General features: G+C 42.9%; 1 protein-coding gene across 1 annotated transcript in view; it reads left to right on the top strand.

The window, feature by feature from the left end:
• Positions 1-10000, top strand: part of LOC147017910 (AF4/FMR2 family member 3-like) — a 188528-nt gene that overhangs the window by 109648 nt on the left and 68880 nt on the right. Inside the window, exons 15-17 of the mRNA XM_085899923.1 lie at positions 1264-1388; positions 5101-5380; positions 6343-6473. Coding sequence (XP_085756049.1) covers positions 1264-1388; positions 5101-5380; positions 6343-6473 — 536 coding nt within the window. The remainder of the gene's footprint in view (positions 1-1263; positions 1389-5100; positions 5381-6342; positions 6474-10000) is intronic.

The raw sequence follows: 10000 nt of genomic DNA, 5'->3' as shown, positions 1-10000 counted from the left end.
TGGTGATGGACAGGTTGACGGACGAGATCAGACTGGAGTCTCCATGGACCATGATGTTCGCGGATGACATCATGATCTGTAGGGAGAGTAGGGAGCAGGCTGAATCGAGCCTTGAGAGGTGGAGGTACGCACTGGAGAGAAGGGGAATGTTAGTCAGTAGGAGTAAGACGGAGTACATGTGCGTAAATGAGAGGGAGGGTGGTGGTGGTATGGTGCAGTTGCAAGGAGTTGAGGTGGGGAAGGTGGATTGGTTTAAATACTTGGGATCAACTGTCCAAAGTAACGGAGAGTGTGGGAGAGAAGTGAAAAAGAGAGTGCAGGCAGGATGGAGTGGGTGGAGAAGAGTTGCAGGAGTGATTTGTGACAGAAGGGTAGCTGCAAGAGTGAAGGGGAAAGTATACAAGACGGTAGTGAGACCAGCTATGTTGTATGGTTTGGAGGCGGTGGCGCTAACAAAAAGACAGGAAGCAGAGCTGGAGGTGGCAGAGTTAAAGATGCTGCGATTCTCGTTGGGAGTGACGAGGATGGATAGGATAAGAAATGAGTGTATTAGAGGGACAGCGCAGGTAGGACGGTTTGGAAACAAAGTGAGAGAGGCGAGATTGAGATGGTTTGGACATGTGCACAGGAGGGAAACGGAGTATATCGGGAGAAGGATGTTGAAGATGGAGCCGCCAGGCAGGAGGAGAAGAGGAAGGCCAAAGAAGAGGTTCATGGATGCGGTGAGGGCGGACATGCGGGTGGTTGGAGTGTCAATGGAAGATGTGGAGGATAGAGCGAAATGGAGACAGTTGGTCCGCTGTGGCGACCCCTAACGGGAGCAAGCCGAAAGAGGAAGAAGAAGATATATATATATATATATATATATATATATATATATATATATATATATATATATATATATATATATATATATACACATATGTATTGTAGACAGGTATAGGGCACTCACATCTGTCATTATTTAGTTATTGATAGGGATTTAACTTCTCATTGGATTGGCTTTTTACTGAAAACTGGTTCCACTCAACTGCATAATATTATAATGTATCTAACTTGGGTATTATTTCTGGAATAAATTGTGATAAAAAATTTTTTTGGTGGTGTTGCTTAGCTATGATCTGCAATTCATCAAGTGGAACATTAGTAGCAGAGCCTCCATAATCTTTTTATACCTTTGCCTTTTGACATTGGCTGCCACCAACTTCTCCCCTGATGCTTTTGATTCTTCCTCAGTATTCTTTATTTGTTTGCCTGTTACAGAATGTGCGAGACAGACAAGAACACAGGAAGAAATCTCGATGGAATGATGATACTGAAAACCAGAAAATCTCACGTTCACAGTCAGCTTGCTCACCAAGCCACATTTCCATTTCATACAAAAAGAGGTAGATCTTGGACTTATTGAGATTTCACAATTTTTTTTTATAAGAATAATGCTTTAAAGCATTGTAAATGGCCAGCAGTATTGCCACCGCATCTGGCATTCACATTGCAAAGCTATACTTGAGTGAAGTCGATCGCAAGTTGCACCATCGCAAATCCCACACTTCCCACCTAAAGCAAAGTTTAAAGATGGAAAAAAAGTACTGCCAGGAATGACTCAATATCAAATTTTGAGCTAAAAAAATTTTTCTCCATTTTGACTCCCGTTGACCCCAAGTTCCCATCCGTTGGGGGCATTAACCGGCAGTCAAATCTCCAAAAAATGTTACATATTTCATACATCTCCCAATGTTGATTGCATATACAAAGTTTCATTTAAAAATATTTTAAATATTTTAAAATTTGCCCATAATTGCATTTTTTGGTATTTGACATTTTGACCCTTTCCCAGGGGTGGGGACAAAAAGGGGAAGCCATCACACATTCTTGTGTCACACATTCTTACCATGTGGTAATCATAACCACCAAGTTTGGTAAATTTCTGCCCCACTGTTGAGGAGGAGATTGCTTGAGGGACAGACAGACAGAGCCGATTACAATATCCCCCCCCCTCCCACCACCGTTTTTTTTTTTTCAAAAAACGTGGGGATAACTAGCCATTGAAAAGCAATTATAACCATTTTTTTTACACCTCTACCTTTGAGGATGTTCATGTGGTGTTATTGCTCTCCTTAAAATCTGAAAAATAATTTGCTCATTATTCAAATTTCATTGATTGGACCTTCCTGAAACCTCTTCATCCCATCCTTGAGTCATATTCCTGCAAAATAATCTAAAAAGATAAGCACAAGTGATAGAAATGTACTTTACCCTCTGTCGTGCAACGCCTCATTATTATTTTTGTTTGACAACCTTGCTTCTTTCTTTGCTTTTTCACCCGGTGGGGGGGGGGGCTTCCCCTTTGGGAAGAAAATGTTTTGAAAGCACACATTTGCTTTTGATTACCTGTTTTATATTACATCAATTTTTATTTTATTTTTCCTTTTGTTTGATTATTTTTTGCGAAATTGAAGATTCGCAAGTATATGAGCTTCCTGATTATGCTTCTTTGTCTGTCTGTATCATTCGCCTCCACGTAGCAATTCTACACCATCTTCACAAAACTTAATCAACTTGTAGTTCAAATCTAGTAGAGCTAGTCAAAATCTAGCAGCCTATTGGTTTTGAGGGCAAAAGGTCAAGGTCACAGAAAGGTCATGTTTCCTGATTTGGCACAGAGTCATTGTTTAGACTTCCAATTTGTGTCGCTGCATTCTACTCGACCAGTGCTGTAAAATCAGAGGTTGGCCGATCACTTCCGGTCAGCCATTTTCTCATGCAGTCAAGCTCAAAAGTTTGGACCTCAATGTCAAATTTCTAAAATTGTCAATTTCCATCCGATTGACTTGAAAATTGAGCAGAATTTGCATATTGGGTCACTGAATTGATTCACGAAAAATCAGAACAATCGAATTAGCCATTTTGACATGTCAATGGTTTCCACGACGACAATTTCACTGCTTTTTAATGAAACAGGACTTTTTGTCATTTTATTATTGCCATATCTCAAAACGTTTTTAAGACATCAAATTGAAACTTATACAGCTTAAATTTTACATATGTTACATATTTGATCAAAATGGCCATCCAAAACATTTAAAACACATATTAGGCCACAGTTATTAATTGTATCAGCCAAATTTCTTCATGCATAACAATCATTCATGTAAAACACTTGAAAAGTCAAATTTTCGAAATTGCTGTTTCCATGACAACTATTTTTTATTTGGATTTCACAAGTATTGTGCTCTGCATAGCATCGTTCTTGTTACTTTCTTCCTGTGTTTGAACATGCATGTGTTCATTTTCAAATGAGTATTAACCACAGCAGGTGGAGTACAAATATGGCAGCCAGTTATCATCTACCACCAAATAACATGACTAAATGTGCTCTTGAGTCTCATTTGATCAAACCAAAAATTATCATTCAAAATAAAACTTTTACAAGCAAGATTTTCTTAATTTGTTCAAACAAATCATATTGTTGCAAAGATATTCTCAGAAGCTTTGATGTCAGAGCAACTCAAGCCCCATGTTACGAGGTATATTATCCCCACACTTTTTTTTTTTAAATGGGAGATATTGTAATAGGCTCCTGTCTGTCTGTCAGTCCATCGCGCTCTCTCCACCTGAATGGTTGCAGAGAAATTCACCAAATTTCGTAGTTATGAGTTACGATCACCACATGATAGCACCACATGGCGAGAGCAATGTAATTTTTGGCCCTGCCCCTGGGGCACTGGGTGGGGTCAAAAGGTTAAATACCAAAAAATGCAATTACAGGCACATTTTAAAACACTTTTTAAATAAAACTTTGTGTACATGCAATCAACATTGGGGGACGCATTAAATATATTACTTTTTTGGGATTTGACCCCCGGTTCATGATCCAGTAGGCGGGTAAAGCTTCAAGGACTTAGGGCATCAAGGGTCAAAAGAGAAAAAAAAATAACTCAAAATTTGATATTGGGTCATTCCTAATGGAACTTTTTGCCATCTTTCAACTTTGCTTTAGGTGGGAAGTGGGGGGATTTGCAATGACGCACCATCAACTTCGCTCTTGCTTAAGTTGTCTTCATAAATTGCAAGCGGGATTACTTGCACATTGTAAGTAAGAAAGAACTGTGCTTCCCCATTGTCTCGGGTCTCTCACCTGCATTTGTTTTTTCCGTTTATTTATTTTCATTTTTTGTTTCATTAATTTATATTTATTTCACGGTTTCTTTCCAATGGTTCTGTGATTTTTTTTTCCTGGTGTATCGGCTTCGATGTCCATCAGCATGCCAAATTAACGTGCTTTCCAATTGTCTCAGGTCGCTCACCTGCATTTATTTTAATTTTGTTTTTTTCATTTATGAATATTTTCATTTAAGGACGCATTCCGAGGGTTCTTTGATTTTTTTTTTCGGGGTATCTGCTTCTATGTCTGTCGGCATGCAAAATTTCAGCTTTCTGCATCACCCAGAAGGTCCCAAACATTAATATCAGTGAGAGTGAGTGAGTCAGTGAATGGTTAGAATGAGCTTTATATATTAGATAATGTTGAATATACAGTATATGCTTGCATTGTTGTTTTGTCGAGTCAAAATTAATTCTGATTGGTTGCAGCGTCTGAATTTTCCTTTCGTGTGCAGCACATGGCTGCTGTGTTGCATAATTTGCTGGGGTGTGGATGTGCTGTTGATTACAGTTATAGCAGGAATTGTCCCCTGTAGCTTAATGATGCCTGCCTGCAGGCTTGAGCAGGAATGTCATTTGGCCAGGACAACGACGATAGTTCACCGACTCTTCATGGACACCGTGGGATCTTTAACATCCACTCACTAATGCCGACAGGTTGGACGCCAAGTTTAACGTCCATCTGACAGACGGCACACACCGTCACCCTGCCTGTGAAACACTGGGCTGACAGTTTATAACTGGGTCACGAAAATTGAAAAAACGTTGGTGACTGTCTTGGACCATTGTGAGAATCTCGTTTGTAGAACGTTTTTCACATCACGCTTTTCTTTTTTCCTTCTTGCTGTTTCGGAGCAGACTGTTTTTGAATGACAATAAGTGCGACTTGTGGAAACTGCCAGTTGTATTGAATATTGCACAATGATATTTCTACAGTAATTCATCAAAGCTGGCTGGTGAAAAGGACAAATGGAGGAAAACCACTTCATCATCTAGCTTTCTTCAGCAAAAGCCCAATTCCAAGCCTCACAAAGCTGAGGTTGAAAGGAGAGGATCAAGTACGTATCAACCTTTAAAAGCAGAACCTCTGCCATCCAGGAAATTTGAAGCGCCATTAAAAAGACCGGAACGAGAGCAGAGCAATGTGCAAGGAACTGTGTCAACACTGAAAGATGTGCCTATTTCAAACGGTTGTGGGAGACGAAATGGCAGCACGGTAAAGGCTTGGAGGTTTTTGTTTTTATTCTTTGGAAGAAACGATGATCGAGCAGAACATTAAGGAGTATGCATTGCAATTGAGTCGATAAGGAAATCCACGTTTAAGTTTCCACGCTCAGTTTTCAACATCACTTATTCACTTTCATATTTACCTCTGCCACCGAAGGTGGAGGAGGTTATGTTTTCACCCCTTTTTGTCTGTTTGTCTGTTTGTTTGTTTGTTTGTTTGTGTGCTGGATATGTTGGGTGTGTGACAAGGAAGAATTGATTCGATTTTGGTGAAGATCCGAATCCGGATCCAGATCTGATAATTTAAAAAGTGATTCTTCACCATTGAGAGATATGGCTAAAAACGATATAGTAAAGTATAGCATGATATTTCAAAAATGTATTGGGCCCGATATGTTCTTGTGGCTCAGGCATTATGTGGTGGACGTACGCGTTCCACCGAGTGCCCTTCTTGTTCAAAGTGTTATGACTCATTGACTGACCTTCGTATTTTGCCACACTGGATTAGTGCTGATTGGCATATAGACAAACCATATTTTATTATCTCCACGCTTTTTGAAAAAAAACGTGGGATATTGTAATTGGTCCCATCATGCTATCTCCTCCTCAACAGTTGTAAAAACTTTTAAAATGAAACTTTGCATATGCAATCAACGTTGAGGGATGCATGAAATGTATAACGATTTTTTTTGGATTTGATCCCCGGTTCATGTCCCAAGGTTCGAGATTTAGAATCGCAGGGTCCAAAACGGGGAAAAAAAAACATTAAACTCGAAATTTGATATGGGGTCATTCCTGGTGAAACTTTTTGCCCTCTTTCAACTTTACTTCAGCTGAGAATCCTGGGGATTTGCGATGGTGTGCCATCGACTTCGCTCCAGTTATACATTTAACAACACTCCAGTCTTTTAAGTTTTGAAAAGTCACTTTTTCATTATCTCTTCACTTCAGGCTGAAGTTACTCCTGGTAAACGTAAGAGTTTCCATCCCACTGAACATCGCTGTGCAACCCTTGACCTCAGCACTCCTTTACAAAATGGGCACAGAAAAGAAAAACGGTCAAGGGTGATGCTTGACAACATGTGAGTAAAGTTTCTACAATAAAGACAGACATCAAATTTAGATGTTTGCATGCACACACAATTACTCCAATCTGTTCTCCAAACGCTCCAACACTGTAATGTCATTATCATGTTGTACTATACTGCAACGCCTAGGGGGCGTCTTGCAGCATGAATCGAACATTATCAGCAATGGTTCAAAATGCCACAAGCAGATAAAATAACAGACCTGTTTTGCCCTCGATCGGGCTCATTTGTACAGCATAATGCTGAATGTCATTTCTTTGGGATGAATGTCAGGTCAGATCAGGCTAGATTAGATCTGTGACTTGCTACAGATACTTCGTAAACCTGTTTCATGGTCGGGTTGTTGGTGACGAAACCGTCTCCCCCACAAGGTTTCCTGCTGAGGAGGGTGAATGATATGGACACCCAGCAGGATTAAAAATAAAACCTGTCAAAGGGCGGAGGAGCTCCTTGTGAACCAACGGCCATCCATATCTCGTGCCCAACTGTCTGCTGACATACTCCTGCAGTTGGGTTACTTCTCTTATTAGGAGGTTGGTGGCTGGATTTGCATTCCGGTCACCGTAAAACCCTTCACTCCGCAAAACACAAAAACGCAGAGAAATCTGAGAACCCACTCAGTGGGAGTACATCCTGTGCAGCTGCCCTCCGCAGGGCAGTTCATCAGATGAAGGGATTGGGGCAAAGTTTTTGGGACCCCCAGTCTTTGATGATAGGAGGAAAACCACAGGGTAACCTTGCTAGGTCAGATTGCGGAAGTGTGCATTGGGGTGGTGCTTAGGTGTCATCACCAGACGGCGGTCTCCTGGGGTTAACCTGAGGCGGTCCGGTCCCTTCAGGTGTGTGCCTGGAATGTCCTATCCCCAAGAGAGGATGATCACCTGTCTCTGTTATCATCTGAGCTCAAGCGTTTGAAAATCGTTATTGCAGCATTCTCTGAGGTTTGGAGATCATGGCGGGTGGTTACACCTACGATTGGTCTTGTTATTCTGATGGTTACCATGCCCAAGGAGTTGCTGTAGCTGTGTCCAATAAGCTGACTCCAATGATAATTGAGGTAACACCGGTCAACGAGCGTATTACGAGACTGAGGATTTGTCAATCCTTGGGTGTCATTTCCCTAGTCTCTGTATATGCTCCGACTGAGGCGAGTGATCTCACCCTCACCATGAAGGATGCATTATATGTCACGCTCGAGTCTGTGGTTAATCAGTGCCCCCAGGTGAGATACTCTTCGCGTCTTGGGGGATTTCAATGCATCGACTGGAAGTGATAGAGATGGTTACGAGACATGAGTTGGTTCCCATAGGTCTGGAACTGTGAACCTGAATAGCACTAAGTTCCTTGATTTTGCAAGAAGTCATCGACTTGGGGTTCAGCACCCACAGGCTCATCGCTGGACTTGGTATTCCAATGCTGGTGGTGTGCCAAAGGAGATTGACCATGTGCTCGTTGATGGTCACTGGAGGATGATCCACAACTGCAGGGTCTACTGGAGTCCCCAGTTCCTCAATACTGACCACAGGCTTGTGGTAGTAACTCTGAAGTTTCAGCTTAAATCTGGGAGAATGGCACCATCCCAGCCTAGGCTGGATGTTGACAAGCTCAATGATGAGGGGGTAGTTGAGGGGTTTGCGAACAGGCTGAGTGGGGATTTAGGGGGCTGGGTGCTTTGGGGAATCCTGAATAGTGGTGGAGTGCCTTCAAGACCACCATTCTTGATGTTGCCGGTGGATGTCTTGAAACTCACTGAAGGGTGAAAAATAATTTTGTCTCTCAAGGGACACTGGATACCATTGACCAGAGTCACAGGTCCAGGCTTAATGGCAGAGCAAAGCTGTTCAGGGAGTTGAGGCGTGAAACTGCACATGCGCTGAGGGTGGACAAGGAGACCAATGTGCGAGGAATCTGTGAGAGGGTCACCTGTGGTCAAGTGATTCTCATCCTGCTTACAGGGGAATGCATGCATTGCGTTTCTCCAAGCCCAACCCTCAGTGTACTGCAGTTAGAGCGGAGGGTGGTGGGCTTTTGACAGAGGAGACCGAAGTGAATTCCTGCTGGGCTGGTTGCTTTTAGCAGCTGCACCAGTCCGATCCACCAGCTGTTGAGTTTGACATCAGGGGTGTTACTTTCCCTATTGCTGACCCTCCAATCAACTGTGATCCACCTTCCTTTGTGGAAATATAGGCTGTAGTGAACCTGATCAAATGTGGTAAAACTCCTGGGATTTGTGGCATCCATGCTGAACTTCTCAAGGCTGATGTAAATGCTGCACTCATGTCATTGCATGCAGTTCTGTGCTCTATCTGGAAAACAGGCATCATCCGAAATGACTGACAGAGGGGCCTTGTCCCTCTCTGGAAATGGAAGGGTGATCGCCATGAATGCAACTACCGAGAGGTGACGCTGCTCTCAGTGCCAGGCAAGGTCTTTGCCCAGATAATTCTTGATAAAGTTCACCACCATCTGCTTGAGCACCAGCACCCAGAGCAATCAGGCTTTACACCAAAGAGGTCAGTGATTGAACGTATCCTTGCCATTTCAGTCCTCACCGAATGCAGACGAGAGTTTTGGCAGGGGCTGCTTGCAGCCTATGTTGATCTCTGCAAAGTGTTCGATTCAGTGAAAGGGGTGCCCTCTGGAGGATTCTTGGTCTTCGTGGGGTGCCACCAAAACTGATCCATCTGATGTCTGAACTGTACCCTGGTACTGAGAGTGCTTTGAGGTGTGGTGATGCCATCTCCCACTTATTTACAGTTGTTACTGGAGTTCATCAGGGGTGTATACTGGCCCCCACACTTTTCAGTGCTTGTACGGACTCTATTCTGGGGAGTATGTCGGAGAGATCAATCTGCGATGCATCGTTTGGGAATGTCAAGGTCTCTGACCTTTATTTCGCAGATGATGCATTGATATTTGCAGAGACTGGATATCGTTTTGGGGGCCCTCGAGGTGCTGATTGAGAATCCGGAGCTACTGGGATTATGGGTTCCTTGCGCCAAAACTATGATCCAGGCTTTCAATGACATCTTGGATGCTGCTATCCTGTCTGTACCTGTTTGTGGTGAGGATGTTGAGGTCACGGAGAGATTCGCTTACTTTTGCAGTGATATTTATGTCTCTGCTTGCTGTTAGCCAGAGGTCAATAGACATCTAGCTCAGGCCTGAGGAGTTATGGATTCAATGGATCATGAGGTGTGGCACTGTCGGTACCTGTGAATGAGGAAGAAAGTCCGAGTCTTCAGGTCCTTGGTGCTTCCAGTCTTGCTCCATGGATGTCAGACTTAGACTCTGACCAGGGATTTGAGACAGAGACTTAATTCCTTTGGCTCCAGGTCTCTTCGCAGAATCACTGGCTATCGCTGGTCAGACTTTGTGTCCAACGAGCGGTTGCTGAGAGAGACTCAAATGACATTTGTTACCTGCATATTCCATGAGCATCAGCCGCGGCTGTATGAACATGTGGCTTCTTTTCCTGGCGCTGATCCTGCTCATCAGATTCTCTCAGTGAGGGGCCCTCG

The sequence above is a fragment of the Eptatretus burgeri genome, chromosome 10 (assembly GCF_056783735.1).
Source record: "Eptatretus burgeri isolate ZD-2024b chromosome 10, Ebu_testis_v1, whole genome shotgun sequence".
Lineage (NCBI taxonomy): Eukaryota > Metazoa > Chordata > Myxini > Myxiniformes > Myxinidae > Eptatretus > Eptatretus burgeri.
The sequence above is the reverse complement of the archived record's forward strand: the minus strand, read 5'-3'. Positions and strand labels throughout refer to the sequence as shown.